The 22,300-nt window shown below is 42.0% G+C and overlaps 1 protein-coding gene across 2 annotated transcripts in view; it reads left to right on the forward strand.

Annotated features, from left to right (window-relative positions):
* Positions 1-22,217, forward strand: part of pvrl2l (PVR cell adhesion molecule related 2 like) — a 253,556-nt gene extending 231,339 nt beyond the window's left edge. The window contains exons 7-10 of one of the 2 annotated variants that reach the window (XM_088329438.1): positions 16,217-16,346; positions 17,887-17,944; positions 19,659-19,739; positions 21,706-22,217. In XM_088329438.1, the coding sequence (XP_088185564.1) occupies positions 16,217-16,346; positions 17,887-17,944; positions 19,659-19,739; positions 21,706-21,852 (416 nt within the window). In that variant the 3' untranslated portion in view covers positions 21,853-22,217. The remainder of the gene's footprint in view (positions 1-16,216; positions 16,347-17,886; positions 17,945-19,658; positions 19,740-21,705) is intronic. The other variant, XM_088329439.1, reaches the window with a different exon arrangement.
* The last annotated feature ends 83 nt before the right edge of the window (positions 22,218-22,300 follow it).

Genomic DNA, 22,300 nt, shown 5'->3' on the forward strand with positions numbered 1-22,300 from the left:
GGTTATTCCCAAGGCTGTGTCCAACATCTCACAAGCCCCCACGTTGCCTCCAACAATGTCCCTGTTGTCTTTGCTTTGGCTCCTTATTTTATTTGTTTTTGCGCAGGTGGAAGACACTTTTGACAGGCTGCTCGCAACGCCTTCAACTTTCTCCTTGACTTTCACATAACACAACGCACGTATACACGAGTGTGTCTTTAAGGGAACACCGTACATTTTACACGCGGAGAATTTTAACGACGTGCTATAGAAACTGACAGCTCTTTGGCCTGAGGCGGCCGAACACTCGACGTCTTCCTAGCGCTAGCAAACAAACAGCGCGGCCCGCGCACGTACGCAGAACGTACTCGCTCGGGAAGGGAAGGGAAAAGAACAGCTGAGCCTCAAAACGTGCAAGCAGTCCTTTTTTTTTTTTTTTTTCCCTCGCACTTCTGAAACTTCAACACGCACACATTTTGAATCAGGGGGTCTCCAACCTTTTTCAAGCGTCGAGCTTCTTACGAATTAGCGCAAAGGGCTCCTAGTTTCAATGTATTTTCGAAAATAGCAATTGCTTGCTAAAAAGCTAGCATGATAAACAGCTAAAAAAATTAAAAGGGAGCTGGATAGATGAATAAAAGAGTAAAAAGCCGATTAAAAAAGCTAAAAACAAAGCTACATAGCTATCTAGGAAGGAGTGGATAATTTTGCTTGATAGTTAGCAAAAAAGGTCAAATGTTAGCTAAATGGTATGCAGAAAAATGTAAAAAGCTAGCCAAATAGTTTGCCAATAGCTAAAAAGGTAGCTTGATAGATATCTACAAAAGATAAACCGGGAAAACACTAAAAAGGAGCTAGATAATTAGCTAAAAGAGTAAAAAGCAATCTAAATAGCCTGATAAAAAGCTAAAAACAAGACTGCATAGCTAACTAGCTTGCTAAATAGGTAAAGAGGTCGGAAGTAAGTTAGCTTGAAAAAATTGCACATTTTTTGCTCATTCCCTTTCTGACAAATGTAAATCTAGTTTATTGTATTTCTTGTCATCACAAAAAAATGAATACCAATATTTATTCAATACACAAATTGATTCTATTTCCTTAATTAACTGCTTTAAAATAATGTATCATGTTATTACAATGTTATTACCAGGTTAATTATTGGAAGTAGGGTTAAATAGATTCAGTCAACCACAAAAAAATTATTTGGTAAAAACCCCAAAGACCCAGCACTGATTAGCTATTTTCAGAACAGATCCACAGTCACCTCAGCTGTCCCTGGGGGGCACGATATTGAAGACCTGATAGCCTTATATATTAAACTAACTAGCCAAATATGTAGTTTATATTGTAAGCCTGTTGGCCATTTGCAGTAGGCGGCCTAGTAAGAGGATCTTCTTTGATCGATTGAATTTGAAATGTAGCTACTTGCTAACTTGTACGTGGCTAAATGAAAATCTGGCTATAGCCCCCTGCGACGATCTACTCTCTAGCAGAATTGAGTTGTATAGCTAACCAAATTTGCAGTTTGTCTTGTAAGCTAGCTAGCTATTTACAATGGGCAGACAAGTAGCCGCTAGCCAGTTATTAGCTAGTTATATTAAGCCTCTAGCTAAGTTGCTCTGTGACTACTAATTCTCAAAATTGAGCTCTACAGCTATATAGCTTTAAGAAATGTGTTTGGTTTAACCTGCCAGGAAGGTGACAGGAGGATAAATCGGCATACATTAACTCCAACTGACATAAGTGTCTTTTATTATGCAAATTAGGCGCAACATTTGCATGGAAGGGGGCGCCGTGCCTTGCGCTTTGAACCTGACATTCTAACGTGCCGTTTACATTCGACGCTTCTTTTTGGCATCGCATTTTCATTTCATTTTCATTTTCATTCACGCAACCCACCCCCACTATTCGGAAGAAGAAATCCTCTTATCCCCCAATTTGTCCACATGGTAGAAAAAGGAAACTCACGGAGGCCAGATTTGTAGATAAAAGAGAGACAGTGAAAAAGAAAAACAGAGAAAGAGGGAGAAAGTGAAAGACAAAGAAAGTTAGAAAGAAACAGAAAGTAAGATAATGAGAAAGAAAGAGACAAAAAATAAAGAAAGAGAAAAACACAGAAAGAGAAAGAAAGAAAGTAAGACAGAAAAAGATAAAAGAGTGAGAGATGGAGAATGAAAGAAAGAGAAAGAGAAAAGAGTGAGAGATAGAAAGGGAGAGAATGTAAGAAAGACAGACAGAGAAAGAATGAGAGGGGTAAGAGAGAAAAGAGAGAAAGACAGATGTAGGAAGAGTGAAAGAGAGAGAGAGAAGAGATTGACACAAAGAACAATGAAGAGAGAAAATAAAAAAGGTAATAAAGAGAGAATATACAGAGAGAAGAGGTATAGAAAGAGAAAGAGACATAGTGATATAAAAAAGGAAATAGAGAAAAAGAGAAAGACGAAGAGAGAAGGGCGAGAAGGTGACAAAAATAGTGAGAGAGACAGGAAGAAAAAGTGAGTGTGAGTAAAAGAGAGACAGAGAGGAAGAGAGATAAAATAAAAAGAGAGAGAAGAAAGACATAGAAAGGAAAAGAGAGTGATATAAAGAATGAATAGAGGGAGGGAGAAATAACGACAAGAGAAACAGAGATAGAAAATAAATTTCAAAGAGAGAGAGGAAAAAAAAGAGTTAAACAGAGAGATAGAGAGAGAGAGGGAGAGATCACAACCATAAGCGGGCCTGATTTGGCCCGCGGGCCCCTTATTGACTCCTTAGGCTTAAGATGTCTCCTCCGCATGAGGGTATCACTTCCCGAGGGGCTCCTCGTGTTTTGGCTCAGTGAGAGGAACACATCTCTCGCTTTACCTTCCTATCTTTTCCGATTCCTTCTTCCTCTCTTTCTTCGCTGCCTCCTTTTCTCCAGGTCTCCTGATGCCACTTTCTCATCTCCCTCCTCCTTCTTGTCGCCTTGCGTTTGAAGATAACCAGCCCCCCGCCACCCCCAACCCCTTCGGGGCCGCAAACGCTCCTCAACGTTTCTTCAACCATCATCCACCTTCAAAGCGTTAGAGAAGTGGATTGTGCTAATGGCAGCTAATGGCGAGCTTGATTTAGGCTGACGTGGGGAGGTTACGACAAGCAGACTTCAAAGGGGTTCTCTCTACCTTTTTGGGGGGCTCGTGTGATGCTGCCTTTGCGATACAAAGATCGACAAAATCGTTTGTAAAAGAGGAACGGGATATTTCATGGATTTAATCAAACTGGCTTACTGACTTAGGGATTTTTCTGACTGAAGCCACTCAGCTGACTCCCTTGACTCCCTTTTAAACGGGCTCAACTGACTGACTCATTCGACTGAGTGCACTTCAATAAGTGAACGGACAAATGAGCCAATGATTGGGAGAACAAAACGACCGACTCAATTGACCTCAACTCAGAAAGGAAAAAACAGATAGATAGATAGATAGATAGATAGATAGATAGATAGATAGATAGATAGATAGATAGATAGATAGATAGATAGATAGATAGATAGATAGATAGATAGATAGATAGATAGATAGATAGATAGATAGATAGATAGATAGATAGATAGATACTTTATTCATCCCCGGAAGGAAATTCACATTTCCAGCAGTATCCCTGAGCTGAGAACAATACAACAATAAAGCAAAAAGAATACAATATACAAATACCCAGTGTGACGTGCAAATGCCCACTGTAGCGTGTTATATAGAATATCCAAATAGTGCTACACAGAATACATATTGCAATAAGATTCGGTAATATGCAATGTAGGTGGTGTGGTTTACTGTGGGCTTTTACTCTGCCGGGTAGAGTTAAAGAGCCTCATGGCATGAGGAAGAAAAGATCTCTTCAGTCTGTCCGTAGTACAAGACAGTGACAGCAGTCTGTCGCTGAAACTGCTCTTCTGTCTGGAGCTAATGCTGTGTAGTGGATGCGATGGATTGTCCATGATTGACCGCAGCTTTTCCAGTGCCCGTCCCTCAGCTACTGTTGTTAGGCTGTCCAGCTCTTTGCCCACAACAGAACTCGCTTTCCTAGCCAGTTTATTGAGACGAGAGGCATCCTTCTTCTTGACGCTGCCTCCCCAACACGCTGTCGCATAGAAGAGGGCGCTTGCCACAACTGTCTCATAGAATATTTTCAGGAGCTTTTTGCAGATTTTGAAGGAGGCCAGCCTTCTGAGGAAGTAAAGTCGGCTTTGCCCTTTCCTACATAGAGCTTCTGTGTTGGCAGTCCAGTCAAGTTTGTTGTCCAGCTGCACACCCAGGTATTTGTAGGTCTGGACAAATTCGACACATTCTCCTTTGATGGTTACAGGAACCGGGTGAGTTCTGGTTATAATGAAATGAAATGATGATCTGCATTTATATAGCGCTTTTCAAGTCAATGACTTCCCAAAGCGCTTTACATTGTGCTTCACATTTCCCAATAGCGGCCGTGATCTGTGCAGCCATGTAAGGCGCTAACCTGCTTATTGGGGGTATTGGGGATTCAGTGTCTTACCCAAGGACACTTCGGCATGTAACACGGACAAGCCGGGATTCGAACTGGGATCCCTTAATCCTAAAACGATCGCTCTACCTCCTGAGCTACTGCCGCCCCTGAGCTACTGCCGGTTCTCCTGAAGTCCACCACCATCTCCCTGGTCTTGGTGGTGTTCAGGTGCAGGTGGTTTGCGTCGCTCCATCCGACAAAGTCCTGAATCAATTTCCTGTACTCCTCCTCCTGCCCATTACTGATACATCCCACGATCGCAGTGTCGTCGGCAAACTTTTGCACATGGCAGGACTCAGAGTTGTACTTAAAGTCCGATGTATACAGAGTGAATAGGAACGGAGAGAGCACGGTCCCCTGCGGAGATCCGTGTGTGAGATACACACTGTTATGAAATAAATATTAGAAATGTATCGTTTACCAAATTGTTCGAATTAGTTGTCTGACTCCATCCATCCATCCATTATCTGTACTGCTTATCCTCAGTAAGGTCGCGGGGGTGCTGGAGCCCATCCAAGAAACTCAACTCAGCTGACTGACCAACTCAACTGACTGACTCGACAGATTCAACAGGCTCAACTGAATATCCGACTCAACAGACTTAAGCCACTGACTGCCCTGACTGACTCAACAGACCCAACACACTGATGTCTCAACTGACCGACTCAACAGACTCAACCAACTGACTACCTCAAATGACTAACTCAACAGACTCAATGGATTGACTGCCTCACCTGACTGACTCAACAGACCCAACCCACTGATGTTTCAACCGACCAAATCAACAGACTCAACCAACTGACTACCTTGATTGACTGACTCAACAGTCTCAAACGACTGACTCAAATGACTCAGCAGCTGACTGACTCATTCAACAAATTGCCCTGACTCACTTATCCTTGACTGACTGACTGACTGACTCAACTGTCTTATTGACGAGCTAAGATAAATACCTCGACTAAATTTTAGTCAACTAATGGCTTTGAGATGAGATATTTAACACTTACGGACTTAGCGGTACGACTGGCTTGTCTAGACTGACTCAACTGACTACTTTTATTTGACCAACTTGACTTCAGTGACTTTACCATTTTTAGGTATTAATTATTAAAAATGTACCGTTTACCAAATTGTTCGAATTAGTTATCTGACTCCATTAACCAAACACAACCTACAATCACTTAACAATGCGCGCTCGTTTCTTGATGGAAAAGATGGACAAGAGACCGGCATTTCCACACGGGGGCAGATTTAATTTCTTAAATCAATTTAACTAAGTGAACTCCATCGAATACGCTCCAGTCTCTGTCCAGCCTCCTCTCTCGTTCTTCTTACTTCCTTCTCTCGGCTCATGTTTTTCCGCAAGCTGGTGTGCCGGCTCCTCCCATGAGCGTGCCAGGGAAGCCCCCACGTGGCCTCCGTCATCTCGGAGAAGAGATGTCTGGAATTAACCAAAACAACTTCTCCAAACAATGCCTGCCGTCCTGCATCAGAGTCCTGTTATTGACAGAACTAGACAAAACATTCCGCATTCGGATCAGTGTGACCCGTCATTAAACTTAAGCCTACTCGGTGAAAATCTTCATTGCACTCAATAAATGTAACTTGTATTTAATCGTATAAAATCCTTAAAAGTAAAATGTATAAAATCCTTCACCATTCATCTGACTGACTCTGTGACTGACTAATCAACTCAGTGAAGTGATTACACTTGAGTTGTCTAAACCCAGACTTACTGAGCACCAGATATACTGCATTAACCCTAGTGACTTAGCAGCACTTAGTAACCTAATAGTCTTGACTTCATTTAATTGACCTGACTTGAACTCATAGACTGACTGGCAATTTTACTGAAGCAGAACACAGGAAGTACGCATCAATATGGAAAGATTCCCTTTCATTTTCCATTTGCAATGACAGAGAGTGCCCATGGCCGGATACTATTGACTCTATCACACTCTGCAGAGAGCTGCTCCACTGGGCTCATCTTCTCCTTCCCTCTGGCTTAACAGTGTGTGGGTGTGCTAGCTAACGATATTATGATTTCTGCTATTTTTAGATTGTTGTCTGCCCCGCGTTGCTCAACGCATGTGTGCGCTAAGGCTGACCGATACCGTTGCCAGGACGGGGGGTGGCCGCCAGGGCGGCCCCTTCCCATGTGTGTAGGCGCTTTCGCGTTTGCGCACACATTTCGATGAATGAGCGATATTCGCCGTGGCAGCGGATGGCAGCTAGCATACGCTGCCGCCCCTTCAGCAGACGTGTCACTCCGACAGGAAGTAAAGTGAAAATACACACGTATGAGGTTTTGCATACCGTGTTGAAGGACTTTACACGTTTGACTATAAGGGATTTTGTACGATCAAATACAAATTACATTTAATGCAAAATATATTCATGGCTGAGCTGTGGGGCAAGGTCATTTCAACCTTGTGAAGAATGATGTTTACAGAAATAACGGGAACTGGGACAAGGGCTGATATGATAATCAGTGCTTCCCGGCGCAAGAGGGGCCTTCGTGACGCAGGGGTCCAGACATCGAGGAGACGAGGTGGAGCCCACAAGGGAGCTTTTCTCTTTTCTCAAGGGAGAAGCCGACACGCCAGCTTGGGAGAAAGGCGTGGGTCGAGAGAAGAACTTCAGAAGATCGATCGAGGGGGAACGAGAGAGAGGCTGGACGAAGACTAATTTGACTAATTCGGCTAATTCGATGGAATTCACTTAGTTTATTATTTAAGAAATTAAATCTGCCCCCGTGTGAAAATGCCGGTCTCTTGTCCGTCTTTTCACAAAAAGAAACAAGCGTGCACTGTTAGGTGAATGAAGGTTATGTTTGGTTAATGGAGTCAGATGGGCAGCACGGCGGCGCGGTGGTTAGCGCATGTGCGGTACAGTTCTGAGGTCATGGGTACAAATCCAGCTACCAACCTTCCTGTGCGGAGTTTGCAGGTTCTCACCGTGCTTGCGTGGGTTTCCTCCGGGCACTCCGGTTTCCTCCCACATTCGGAAAACATGCATGTCAGGTTAATTGGCCGGTTCAAATTGTCCCTAGCTTTAAATGAGCGAGCGAATTGTCTGTCCCTGTGTGCCCCGCGACTGGCTGGCAACCAGTTCAGGGTGTCCCCTGCCCACTGGCCGGAGATGGCTGGGATGGGCTCCAGCACCCCCGCGACCCTACTGAGGATAAGCGGTACAGATAATGGATGGATAGATGGATGGAGTCAGATAACTAATTTGAACAATTTGGTAAACGATACATTTTAAATATTTATTTCCTAACAGTGTGTATCTGTTTTTTTCCTTTCTTTTACTTACCGTAAATTCCGAACTACAGAACACTGCGGCTTTTAGTATGGTGTAGCGGTTTCTTTTCTTTCACAGGGCGAATGCTGTTCGGACCCCACATCAATGCAGCAGCGTTCCCCAGCAGTTTGCCACGGCTGCGCCCACCTGGCTTAGAACTGATGCGGATCAGGAAAATCCGACCTACTTGTGGTGGTGCGGAAGCACGGTGCAGAAACAAAGATTAGTGCAGTAATGGAAGTCCTTTCTCTTACACAGTCCGGTACTCAGGGAGTCTGGTATCAGGGCATGCGTATCTAGATCCCCAGAGGCAGCAGTCGTTGTCCCCAAGGCAAGGGGTTGGTGATCCAGTAAACTCACTTCAGCAAAGGCTACAGTCCAAGGGTTTGGCAGGCGGTACTCATGGAAAGGCGGCAATGGGTCAGAACACTGGGAAAAACCAGGATGTGACAAAGAGATTAGGACGTGCCAACATAGGCAACGAACTAGCCCGGAGTTGAGGAAACACATGGTTTTATTAGTGAAGATGGGGAGATGTGATTGGAGGGTAATCAGGACACGTGACCAGTTTTGGGGTGGAACTGAGGAACCAGATAAGGAAAGGACAAGCGAAAGGGAGAGGGAGGAAACTAACCTGAGTGCAGGACTGTAGTGAGAGATAAATGTAATTGTTTTTTCCCGTATTCATTCACTTAACGGCAGCAAAGTGAAAGGGAGAGGAGAAAAAGGAAAACAGTCCAAAACCCGAAGCTTCACACACCTCCTTTCCTCCTATTCCTCCACGCTTCCTCTGCTCCTTCTCCGCCTCCCCCCTTCCTTACAGGCTTTGACCCATTTTGTCGGTGGTTGCTTTGGGGGCTGTGTGTCTTTCAGATAAACTCATTTGCCGCGGATCATCTTGAGAGCGACGCCATTTCTCGGCGTACGGCCGACCTCCATCTTTCCCGCGCCCGGGAGTGTAATCTGGTAAATGGGTGGGGAGGCACGGACGAGGAGGGGAAGGACACAGAACAGTCAGATTGGAATGCAAAGGTCGGATGCTTTGTGTGCTATCGAACGAATGAGAACGCGTGTCTTTCAAAAATTGGTTTCCAAGAAAGTGTTAGGGGGCCTTTGTCCACCAGAGGGGGCCTAATCAGTTTGTAATTAGGACAGTTATATCCAATCACCCCACACCCGTTTGTAATAAGCCTGGCCTTTCATAAGGACATTTTGGACAGAACCCAGGGTCAAGTGATTATTTTATGAATTTGCGGTGGACCCATATGCAGGAAGCAACGTTCTCAAAAAAAAAAGATGACATTCATTAATCAAATTATCAACAAAGCAAATAACAAACGGCGGCAGTGGCTCAGGAGGTAGAGCGCTCGTCTTGGGATCAAGGGATCCCAGTTCGAATCCCGGCTCGTCCGTGTTACATGTCGAAGTGTCCTTGGGTAAGACACTGAACCCCCAATACCCCCAATAAGCAGGTTAGCGCCTTACATGGCTGCAAGGCCGCTATTGGGAAATGTGGAGCACATTGTAAAGCGCTTTGGGAAGTCATTGACTTGAAAAGCGCTGTATAAATGCAGATCATTTCATTTCATTTAAAAACAACAATAAATTTGCCAGAACCAGGAACAAAAACCAAACCTCACAAATCAGGATGAAATTGGGAAAAAAAGTGATGGTGAAGAATGAAAATCACCGGATTCGGGGTGCCATCCAAAATGTCTTTATGAAGAGTGAGTCTATTTAGGTGTGGGGTGATTGGACACACCTGTCCCAATTAAAAACTGATTTTAATTGGCACAGATGTGTCCAATCACCCCAATATCTGCTTGAAAAAGTTGTATTTTTTTATATGTTGTCACTTTAAAAGGTTCAAACAGGTGCTCGAAATCCTTGAAAACTCTTGAATTTTAATGATGTTGTTTTAAGGATTAGAAAGTGCTGGAATTCTAGGCGAAGTGCTTGTAAATGCTAGAAATTGCTGCCGCGTTTCTCAACAAGCCTGCTTAAAAAAGACACGGCTCTCAAGTGGCTTTGCTTTGCCGTTGCATTGTTCCTTTTCTCATGATTAACGGCAGCTGGCATTAGTTTGTATGGGGCAGACTTATAAAGCGTCATCGCCGCCAGAGAAGACGGTCGCATGCTCCACCAAAACAGGGCACTGTGAAACGTTTATTAGTGCTAGGAGTATGTTTATATTATGCATATTTATTATATTTATTATATTTTCAGAGTTTAGTGCAAGAGTATATTTAGCGCTGCTAAAATAAAAGCTGACAATAAAGCAACTCAGTTGGCCACTGTTAACACATAATGGAGAAAATATCGTATTTTCAACTTTTTAAGGACATTTCAATCCAAGGCACCCCGCCATTAATTATTGACTCCTTCTTCTCTTTTTTTGCCTACACATCGTCTTTTTATTCTTTCGCTTTCGTGCAAGCGATTTATTTGGATTTGTTGTGCTCTTCTTTGTTTGGAATTGATTTTCCTGTAGTCTTGTATTTTGGTGCTTTATTTATTTTTCTTCTTTTTTTCTCTTATCGTTTTCAGTCATTGGAATTCTGTTCAGATTGTAGCATTATTCCGGAGTCAAAAATTAGGAAAATGGGAACTGACTCTCTAAACCAGTGTGTTTTGAAGGTGGCATCGGATTAAAAAAAATATTGTTTCGATGTTAGAAACAGTCTCCGATCCGATACCTCGGCAATACAAAAGGAAAAGAGATCATGTAAGCGTGTCCAATTTGTCTCTTTTTTTGGTGTGTTTTTTTTGCAGCTCACTGTATCTGATCTGAGATCATACATTATAGCAGGGGTCTCCAACACGCGGGCCCGCCTTAATATGAAAGTTCAAGGGACAGTGTGTATTTTCGTTCCCAATACATGTCGCTGTATTCTGTCGTGCCATTGAAAGCACAATGGTAGAAAACAAAAGTATAGATACTTAAAGTGAACCAAAGCGCACCTGATTACTTTTGAAAAGAAGAGAAATAAGAAAAGAAAAACAAAGAAAAAGAAAATAAAAGAAGGACAAAAAAGAAGAAAAAGGAGAGAAACATGAAAAAGGACAGAAAGAAACAGCAAGAAAAAGGAAAATAAAAAAAGAAAAGAAAAGTCAGAAAAAGAAAAAAGAAAAGAAAAAGAGACAAAAAAGGGCAAAAAGAGAAAAAAAAGAAAAAAAAGATATAACACAAAAAGTAAAACTCGAGAAAAAGAAAAGCAAAAGGAAAAAATAAAGGAAGGGAGATAAAAAGAGATAGAACAAGCGAGACGGAGAAAGATAAAGAGAAGAAAAAAGAGGAAAAAAATGAGAAAGAGAAAAAAATAGAAAAATAGAGCACATTAAAGAAAGCACTGTTTAGAGAAAAGGGGAGTAAAGAAGCAAGAGAGAGAAAAGTGAGAAATAAATAGATGTAATCGAAAGAGACAGAAAGAGGAAGAAAGAAGGAAAGTGAAAAAGAGAGAGACAAAGGGAGAGAGATAAATAAATAGAGACAAAGAGAGAAAGTGAGAGAGAGAGAGAGAGAGAGAGAGAGTGTGAAAGAATGAGAGAACCTAGAGAGAGAGAAAGAATTAGAGAAGAGATAAAGAGAGAGAGAGAAATAATTAGCGTGATAAAGAGATGGAAAGAAAGAGGTAAAATGCAAAAAAAAGAAAGCACAAAAAAGATACTGGAAAGGGGAGATAGAGAGGTTGAGAAATAAAGAGATAAAAGGCAAAGAAAGACAGAGTTAGCAAGAGAGAGAGAGAGAGAAAATAGACCTCCAGTTGCTCCAGCTCAAGTGGCACCTGGAGTCAGCGTCATCAAGTGGACATATTTAGAACTCCAACTCAATTTTCTGCTGCGTTTCGTGGGCTGGATTAAAACCCTTGCAGGCCTGATCCGGCCCGCGGGCTGCATGTTTGGCACTACACTATTCAGTAAGTAAATCCTTCACTCAAATATGAACACAAGTGCTTTACAATAACTCAAATGAGTAAAGTGATTCTCAAAGTAATAATGTGATGAGAAAATCATCCATTTAATATGACTGGGAAACTCTAACTCTACCTATCTATTAATCCACTGTGTCTGTCTTGTTGTCGGTGATGGTGGGTCTGAAAAGCTTCCCCTGATATGCCGACTCATTTTCCTTCACTAGATATTGTTGCAACGAGGCCTCTTTTCTTTTCCTCCTCCTTTTGGCAAACACGGACCTGTTTGCCTGGGGTCCCGAGCCCGAGCTCCGATAAACAGGCGGGATCAGCTTCCGATAGTCTGATTTTAGCTTTTTTTCCTCCTCCTCCTCCTCTTCTTTGTCTTCCTCCACTTCAAGTGTCCGACCGAAAGGAATAAAGAAGCTTTTAGCCTGGGAAATCTGCCGCTTTATCCGCCGTAATTGCCGGCTGATTGCAGTCATTTCCCCGCACTCGAACTGGAAAAACCCTTTTCCGAGCCGTAGAGGCGGGATGGCGATTTTCGCGACGGTATCGTGCAAAAGTGCAGAGGTGTTCCGGTTTGCTTTTGTTTACGGGTTTGTGTTTTCGACGTCGGCGAGTCGATTTGTCTGTAAATGGGAGCGGCGGGCGCGCTATTGCGGATGCTATTGAGTCACGCCGGGCCCAACCTGCGGTCTTGTGTTTTTTCTCCGAGGGTCCGTGAGAGCAAATGAGCAATGAGACCGTGCCGGAGGGCGGAAAGGTACCTGAGAAGAGTCTGACTGTGTCTGTGGGCAGCAGAAGAGAAAGTGGACTGAAGGATGAGAGTGGGATCAAAAGGGTTCGGAAGGTTAAGAGGCCGTAGGGTAGCGGGACGACCCAATGGGAGGAGAAGTGGAATTACTTAGCTTCTTCATTTCGTTTGTCTACCTCTATCTACTCTATCTTTATCCATACATATCTATCTACTGTGTCTACTGTATCTACTGTATCGATCTATCCATCTCTATCTATCCATCTCTATCTATTCTATCTGCTGCATTTACTGTATTTATGGTATCTACTCCATCCATCCATCTATCCATCTATCTATCTATCTATCTATCCATTCATTCAAGTTTCTGGGTACTTACTTGTCAGCTGACCTCACATGGACTGTCAACGCAACTGATATTCTAAAGTCAGCCAGACAAAGGCTCTACTTCCTCCGTCAACTCAAATTATTCGGAGTCCGTCAATCCATTCTAGTCAATTTTTATTTTATTGAATCCGTTTTAACTAGGTCAATCACAGTTTGGTTTGGTCGCGTCAATCAGAAAGAATTGTGAAAGATGGAATCGGTAGTGAGGACGGCAGGGGAAATAATAGGTACCGGCCTCCCGTCCCTGCAAAGTATCTACATCGATCGAACTAGAAAACAGACACTAAAAATTATAGACGATCCCAGTCACCCTGCTCGCAGGTACTTTGATTACCTGCGGTCAGGTCGCCACCTTCGCTCCATTGCGAGCAAGACTTCACGTCTTAAAGACAGTTTTTACCCTTCCGCTATCCGTATGTTCAACGGGAATTGATTTAGGTTATTGTGTATAGTATTATTATGCCAACGGCGTTCCTCTGACCTACTCTACTCTAGTCTTGTTATTTACATATCCTTTCTTTTTAAATATTCTAATAATTACCTTGTTTTATACACTACAATATCTTTTTTTACTCTATTCTTTTTATTCTTTTCAATCTATTATTTTATTATTATTGAGTGTCCGCGTGTGAAATGATTTCTTGTGTATATCATGTTTATGGTTTATACTAGCTGAATAAATAAATACAATACAATATCTTTCTATCTATCTATCTATCTAGACAAATGTCTAGACATATATTTAGACATATATCTAGACATCTATCTTCCTCTCTCTCTCTCTCACTCGCTCTCTCTCCCTCCATCCATCCATCCATCCATCCCTCAATGGCTGTCTGTAAAATAAAACACTCGCTAAAGCTTGGAAACGTAGTTGCCTTCAGGGTCCCTCTGAATTACCAACGGTTGTGGTTTCAAACGATCTATGCGCGTTTGCTTGATGCACAGTGCCACCTGCTGGTGCAGGGCAAGAAAGGGAGGGCAAACTTCATGCTTCTCACTATTTCCTTAGACCTTTTTTTACTTTTGTGTCAACGGAAAGAAACAAGTGCCCTTGAAAGGTTCCGGTGACGGCAAACCCTCTACATTTTTAAGCACATTTTTCAGAACCGAGGTGGGAAAATTTCAAGAAGGATGTTCGGAGAAAGGGACGTATTTACAAACCACTCGTCTCTTCTCTTTATGAATCTCCCTTCTTGCAAATCCGGTCTTCCCAAAAAGATCATCACCAACTTGCAGTGGCTAAAAAATTCAGCAGCACGATTGCTTACGAAACCCGGGGACGTAGGGATCACATTTCACTGGCTGAGCTCAATTTGGGTTTTAGAGTCTTGAGATTGTAGCCATGATCAAATCACAACAGGGGGTGTTTTTTCAGTAAACAGAAAAAGGACATTCCTCATAAGAGATAGTGGAGCCTGGATTTGCTGCGGAGGGAAAACTTGAGAAGAAAAGTTAAGACGGGGTCTTGGGCTGGCGAAAATCTTGCGAAGAAGGAGATTTAAGACGATGTTAGGAGTGGGAGCTTTTGTGACGAGGAGGGAACTATAGCAGAGAGTCATTAAAGGAGAAGTTTATCCTCTTCGCTAGCGTTTGCCTGGAGCAGCATTCAAAATGAGTCAGCAACATAAGGTGGGAGCCTGGATGATTACTGGTAGAGGTGGGCGAACAAGTTGATGCGCAGCACCTGAACAGGATAATTGAGATGGAGATTGGAAAATGGGGTGATGCTGCCATCTCTTGGAGAAGGAGAGGAGGTGCAAGCGCCGAACCATGATGATATCAGCCCACGTGGTCCCTGAGGTCAGCGATTTGTTGAGGACCAAAACTTAACTAGGGTGAAGCAGCCTTCAACCACTTGATATTTTCAGAAGAGGCTCAAGACTCTCTTATTAAATCATTCAAAGAAATACAATTTTCAGGAGCATTGTCCCTGAGTGCCAAAACACGTTTTTGTTGTATTTTTTTTAAACAATTAGAAAAACATTCTACTCTCCCAGGCCAGAACCAGTTTGGCTAGGGTCACAATCTTTCACTAGCAATCAGGTTGGTCACTCTCAAGATGAAAAAAAAACAAGCTCACCACTTTTGGGTTTGTTGACTGAGCAGTTTATTCAGAAAGACATTCTCTTCTTCCAGGACAGATCAACATTTTATTTCAACACAATGTCCTGCAGACAGTTAGAAGTGTTGGCCTGGATGTGGAAAGAAATGCCCAAAATAGTCAGCTTTTGAGACAGAGAGGGAGAGTGAGAGAGAGAGAGAGAGAGAGAGAGAGAGAGAGAGAGAGAGAGAGCGTGAAAGAATGAGAGAAGATTGAGAAAGAGAAATAATTTGAGAAGAGAGAAAGAGAGAGAGAGAAATAATGAGCATGATAAAGAGATAAAAAGAAAGAGAGAAAATTTCAAAAAAAGAAAGCACAAAAAAGAAACTAGAAAAGGGAGATATAGAGGTTGAGAAATAGAGATAGAAGTGAAAGAAAGAGAGAGAGAGAGAGAGAGAGAGAGTGAGCGTGAAAGAATGAGAGAAGATTGACAAAGAGAAATAATTTGAGAAGAGAGAAAGAGAGAGAGAGAAATAATGAGCATGATAAAGAGATAAAAAGAAAGAGAGAAAATTTCAAAAAAATAAAGCACAAAAAAGAAACTAGAAAAGGAGATATAGAGGTTGAGAAATAGAGATAGAAGTGAAAGAAAGAGAGGGAGAGAAAGAGAGAGAGAGGGAGAGAGCGAGAGAGAGAGAGAGAAAGAGAGAGAGAGAGAGAGAGAGAGAGAGAGAGAGAGAGAGAGAGAGAGAGAGAGAGAGAGAGAGAGAGAGAGAGAAAATAGACCTCCAGTTGCTCTAGCTCAAGTGGCACCTGGAGTTGATTTTGCTAACTCACATTGCACTCTCAGGATCACAATGGCATTAAATATCAACACCAAATTTTCCAGGCAGTCCGGTAAGTTACCGCAGATGTGAAAACTGCCAAAAAGCAGACTTGGCATGTCAGTTTCGCTGCCTCATCAGTTTTTCCCCCAAAATAATTCTCTCATACATGAATGTTGTAAATATCAAGCAGTCAGGTAAGTTACACCAGATGTGAAAATTGCCCTTAAAAGAGAAAGAGATGGGATGTTTTCCCACAAAAAGACATTCTACTCTACCAGGCCATAATGGGAAACCCAAAGAGTTCAGATGGAGAGTAAAATCCCCAAATTGGTTTCTTTTGTTCGTATGGTATTTTGACCATTGTGTGTGTCTGTGCATGAGATTCTTCGGGTTGTTGAGTGGGGGGAAATGAAGAGATTAGATTGTCTTATTGTAGACGGAATGTTTGTATGCAGCACTTGGAGAAGCAGTCCATCGACTGATTTTCTTTTGTTCAATTTCTCAGAGGAGGAGCGTCGCGTGAGCCCGGGGCCATCCACAGGGGCAGTCATCGGGGGCCTACTCGGGGCCCTCGCCATCATCGGAGTCGGGGTGGGCCTCGTCTTCTTCGTGCGACGCCGTCAGCAGGAGGCCGAGTAAGTTCTTAGCCCCGGGGTTACAAACACGCAGCCCGCTGGCCAGATCAAGGCCAGCCGGTAGATCGGATCCGGCCCCCCCGAGGCAACACTGAGAGAAGTGCAAGAGAAATCTGAGCTGCACTTTGACATATGTCCACTTGATGTCACTAAAGCCAGGTGCAGCTCACAAGGACAAAGGAGCTGGAAGTTTTGCTTTTTTTTCTTTTGTTGTTTTTTTGTTCTTTTTTTCTTTTTGTCTTTCTTTTTTTCTCTCCTTTTCTGTTCCTCTTTCTCTCTTTTTTTTCTTTTTTTCTCTTTGTTCATCTCTCTCCCTTTCTCTCTCTTTCTCTCTTTCTCTCTTTCTCTCTCACTCTCGTTTCTCTATCCTGCTCCCTCTGTTGTTTTCTCTCTCTTTTTCTCTCTTTGTCTCTCTCTCTCACTCTCTCTTTTCTCTATCCTGCTCTCTCTTTGTTGTTTTCTTTCTCTTTCTCTTTCTGTCTCTCTGTCCTTCTATTTTTTTCTCATCCTCTTCTTTCTTTCTATTTATCCCCTCCACTCTTAACTATTTCTTTCTCTATTCACCCTTTCACTTTTTCTTCCTTTCTCGTTTGTTTTCCCTTCTCCGTTTCTCATTATTTTTTTCACTATCTCTCTCTTTCTATGTCTTTTTATTTCTTTATTCTCTTTCCATTCTCTCCTACTACCTTTCTTTCTTTCTCATTATCTGTTTCGTTCTCTCTCTTTTTCTTTCTATTACTTTTCTTTCTCTCTCCAGTTTTCTCTTTTTTTCTCTCTATTTTTTATTCTTTCTCTTTCTCCTTTTTACCTCATTTTCTCTCTCTCTTTCTTCCTCTCTTTCTCCTTTTTTTCTCTCATTTTCTCTGTCTCTTTTATGTGCTCTCTTTTTATCTCTTTTTCTCTCTTCCTCTCTCTCTCTTTCTTTCTCTTACCCTTTCTCCCTTTTTATCTCATTCTCTTCATCTCTCTTATTCTCTCACTTTTTTCTCTTTCTCTCTATGTCTCTCTCCCTTTCCTTATTTTATCTTGTTCTATCTCTTTCTCTTTCACACAGTCTCTTTTTCTTTTTACTTTCTCTTGCTTTCTCCTTTTTTCCCATTCTCTCTCTCTCTCTCTCTCTCTCTCTCCCTTTGTTATTCTCTCACTTATTTTCTCTCATTCCTGTTTTTCTTTCGCTCTTTCTCTTTCACACACTCTCTTTATCTTTGTTCTTTCCCTTGCTCTTTCTCTCTTTTTTTCTCCCATTTTATCTCTCTCCCTCTGTTATTCTCTCACTTATGTTCTCGTTTTCTCTCATTCCTGTTTTTTATTTTACTCTTTCTCTCCCTTTCCTACCCCCTTTCTGTTTTGACCTCCCCCCCCCCCCTCTCTCTCTCTCTCTCTTCCTCTTTAATCTACTGGACCGGCCCCCGCTGAGAGTTAGTTTTTCCTACCAAATGAGTTTGACAGCGCTGTCTTGGCCAGTTTCCATTCTCTGTGGATGTTTTTGTTGAAATGAGCGCATCTGGATTTGTCCTTTTGTCTTTGAATGTGCCTTCAGCGGCCCCCCGAAGCACAAACCTCCACCGCCTGTCAAGAGTAGCGCCTCCACAGAGCTGGTGAGTCCATCGATTAGTCTGTTTATTGACCCGAGGGGTTTAGCGCTTGTTTAAACGAGTCATTACCAACCCCGGCAGTAAATGAACTCAGGTATTTGTTCTAAATAGTGTTAAACAACAGACAGTATCTGGGAGCAGGTGGTAGATGAGGTCTCAAAGTCAATTGAGTTGGGGGCTTTGGAAGCTGGGGTCCAGGTGAGGTTGGGCCAAACGGGCTTTTCCACAGAAACAGCGCTGATAAAAACGTGACGCTCTTCTTGAAGGGACAGTGTTTTATTTTTGCCCACTAGATGTCGCTGTCATGTGTAGTGCAAGGAAAACTGCAAACTGCAGGGACTGAAGGTGGGCAAAAAGTACCCCTTTTCTTCCAAATTTTAGCCAGCTTTTCCAAAAGAAAGACAAAGGAACAAAAAATAGGAGAGAACAAATAAGAAAAAGGGGCGAAAAGGAAAAGGGGAATAAAAAGAAAAGTAGCGGGGAAACAAATAAATGAAAATGGAAAAAAGATAGAAAAAAGGAAATAAAGAAAAAAAGGAACTGAAGAGAAAAATTATAACAAAAATCAAAAAGGAAAACGATAATAAAAAGGAAATAAGGGGAAAGGAAAAGAAAAAAGAAAATGTAAAAAAAGAAAGGAGAACGCAAAGAAAGAAGAAAAGTAATGAAAGAGAAAAATTATAAAAGGAGAAAAAAACGAAAACGGGAATAAAAAGAAAAGTCGGAAAAAGAAAACAAAAAAAGAAAAATGGAAAAAAAGAAAAGGGAAAGAAAGAGAAAATGGCGGGCCTAAAATGATAATCACTATGTTCGGGTTCAGGCCGAGCTTCCCTCTCACGACTTTGATTATTTTTTTTTTTTTCAAAACAGGGTCCGCGGGCACCTCCATTGCCTTTAGGGGTCACCCTGGTGCCCGCAGGCACCCCGTTGAAGAACCCTGCTGTACACTTATTCAGCCTATTGTTCTCTATTTTTTTTTTTTTTTTTGAATTGCCTTTTCAAGATGTCATGTAAGTTTATTTAATCAAATACATTTTTCACAAAATGCGACTTATACAGCAGTCCGACCTATGTATGTTTTTTCCTTCTTAATTATGCATTTTTGTGTCTTGAAAAGCTTACATAGCAGAGTAAATCTATTTTTCCCTTAAAAAAAACTCAAAATGCAGCCAATAACCAAACTAAAAAAAAAAAGTGAGGCACTACACCCTTATATGTCCAAACAAAGCACTGCTCATCATCTTCCCTCTAAAATGTTACTCTTAATGACTCTTAGGTATGAATAGTTTTTAGTACACTCTGTCATGCTGGTGACTGAAACTCCCAAGAAGGCCCACCATGGCAGGGAACTCTCCAGGGACCTTGAATTGATGCATAACATAAGGCTGCCCAGCGATATAAGATGATTGCCAACACCCTGAAGTTGAGCAGTGGCCAAGATCCTACAGCGTTTCAAAAATCAGTAAGCACTCGCAATAAGGCTCGTGTTGGATGTCCAAAGAAGCTGAGTGAACGTGTACAGCGTCACATCCAAATGCTATCCAAGAAAAATAGGCACGGGAGTTCTGTATGTATTGAAGAGGTGGGGGCTTAGCCTGGGAGCATTCAAGACCATACACTTCAAGAACTTTCACTTCAGAGTGTACTTACTTTTGTGACATTTGTTTTGGAAGGTACATTTATTTTTATATTTTTTACTTTTTTTTTTTTAACGCAGCTCAACAAGCCAACCGAAATGCCTTCCGTCACCGAAATGGCGCCTCTCACGCCGACGGGGGACGTCTACTACGAGCCTACGGTAAGCGAGCCCGGTAAAACTGGCATGTCAAACATAAAACCTGTGGGCCAGAGCCGACCCCTTGGATGATATTTAATCCGGCCCGTCATTATTTGTCAAGGACAAGGAGGCACAGTGCCAAAACACAGACGAGTACAGCATGGAAGTCTTTATAGGGACAGGGTTTGGTACACAAGGAGTCAGGTATTCGGGGTAACGGTATCAAGGTCACCAGAGCCAGCAGTCGTGGTCCAAGAGGCAGGAGAGAAGAGTAAGGGTAATTAGAGTTTGTTGTGTGGATTTCGATCATAAAGTTTGTCAATAGTGAACAAACATTTTTTTATTGTTCTTGCATATAAGAGTTCTTAGCGATGTCCAGCCAAAACAGGGTCTGTTTATGTGACATTTTGACTTTAAACTGCGGACAAAACTGGACCAAACCCGACACTGAGCTAACTAGAACTGGAACGCTGCGGAGGAATTTGCGTAAGAAGCCTTTTATCACCAGGCCATATGTACTCATGATAAGAGCCATAGGTTCCCGACCCCTGGTCTAAGAGTTCAGCAGGCAATACCGGTGGTCGGAAAGGCAGCAAGGGTTCAGTACACTGGTAAAACAAGGCTGTGACAAGATAGGCCACGGAATAGCACAGAGCCAAGGAAACAGGGTTTAACTAGGGAAGAGGTGAGATTGGAGCGTAATCAGGACAAGGGACACCAGGTGTGGGGTGGAAATTCGAGTCAGGAAGCGAGTGAGTGAGTCACCAAAGAAGGTAAGAACAAGTGAGAGGGGAAAAGGGGAAATTAAACCTTACTGTGACAACGTCTCGAAGTACAGAGATCTCGGTTATTGCGGTTAATGGGGGTATTTTTTCCCCTCTTTCTTTTTTTCTCTTTTTCTTTCTTTCTGAGGTTCTTTCTTTCTGAGTTTCATTCTGGCTTTCTTTCTTTCTGGCTGTTTTTCTTTATGGGCTTCTTTCTAGCTTTTTCGCTTTCTTGCTTTCCATCCCTTTGTTCTGTTTCTCTATTTTTCTTTCTCTTTCTTTTTCCCTCTTTCTCTTTCTCTGTCTGTCTGTTTGTCAGTCCCTCCATCCGTCCGTCTGTCCCTCCTGTCTGTCTTTGTATTTTCTCTTTTTTTCTCATTTTCTTTCTTTTTCTGTCTCTTTCTCTTTCTTGCTTGCTTGCTTTCTTACTTTCTTGCTTTCATTCTCTATCACTCTTTCTCTTTTTCTGTTTCACCATTTTCTTTTTCTCTTTCTCTTTCTGTCTCTGTCTGTCTGTCTTTCATTCTTTCTGTTTTCTCTTTTTTCTCATTTTCTTGTTTCCTTCTTTCTTTCTTTTTTTTCATTTCCATTTTCATTTCTCTTTATTCTTTCTCTCACATTTCCTTTTTTCTTTCATTATTTTCTCTCTTTCTCCCTTTCTCACTTTCTATCTTTTTTCTTTTCTCTCTTGCTCTCCTCCACTTTCTTTCTTTCTCTTTCTTTCCTTCTATTTGTTTTTTTCTTGCTTTCTCTTTTTCTCTCTATCCTTCTCTCTTTCTTCTTTTCTCTCTTACTCTATTTCTTTCTGTCTTTTTTTGTTGTCTCTCTGTCTTTCTGTCTCTTGTTCTCTTTGTTCTCTGGTTCTCATCTTCTTTTTTATATTTCTTTCTCTTTTTCTCATTTTTTTCTTTTTCTTTCTTTCTCTGTATGTATATCTTTTTGGTCTCTCTTTTTCTTTCTCTCTCTCTCTTTCAAAATGTCTTTTTCTCTTTTCTTTTCCTCTATTTTTCCCTAATTTAGCATTCCATCTCGCACAAGACCGTTTCCTTTTAGCCAGGTGGCTTCTGAGCCCCAAGGAGTTTAGCATCCCTTGGCCTTCGGTCTCCCCCTCAGCATCTCCTTTTAAGAGCGCTTTACTTCCAGGTCTTGGATCTTCTTGAACAAAACACACTTTTAACACGTTAAATTCTTCCTTTTGTTTTGTTTTTCATGGATCGGCCCAGAAGTCTTCGGGAGCGCCCAACGGAGGCGGCCACCCGCCGCCCGACGACACCGACCCGGACGCCGAAAGCTCGACCAATCGCGGGCCTCCGCCACCCGCCGACATCGCTCGGGGCGAGAGTTTCGTGTCGCCCGCCATGTACGTGTGATTAAAAGGAACGGACGCTTCGGATTTTTTTTCTCACTCTCACTGCCCACTTAGCTCATTTGCTGCTTGCAGGGCTGGCTGATCCACTTTTTATAGGGAAATCCACGTTTTGGGCTCTTAAATAGACATTGCCCTGAGTGAATTGCTGAAAACCCGTTTTATTGATCATTACAGAGACACGATGTCCCGCTTTTAGGACACATACGGTGTCTAGAGAAAGTATTGACCCCCCCCCAAGACCTTTGAGTCATACTGAGACATTTCAGCTAGCTAAATGAAAAACTATTTTCTTAGATTCAACAACATGTGAGACACAATTGTGAAGTGGAAACAAACGATTTCATCATGTTATGTAATATTTACAACCAGGGGCGATTTATATATATATATATATATATATATGTACATATATATATATATATATATATATATATATATATATATATATA

This window comes from Urocampus carinirostris, chromosome 2, assembly GCF_059441175.1.
Source record: "Urocampus carinirostris isolate Australia breed hairy pipefish chromosome 2, RoL_Ucar_1.0, whole genome shotgun sequence".
Lineage (NCBI taxonomy): Eukaryota > Metazoa > Chordata > Actinopteri > Syngnathiformes > Syngnathidae > Urocampus > Urocampus carinirostris.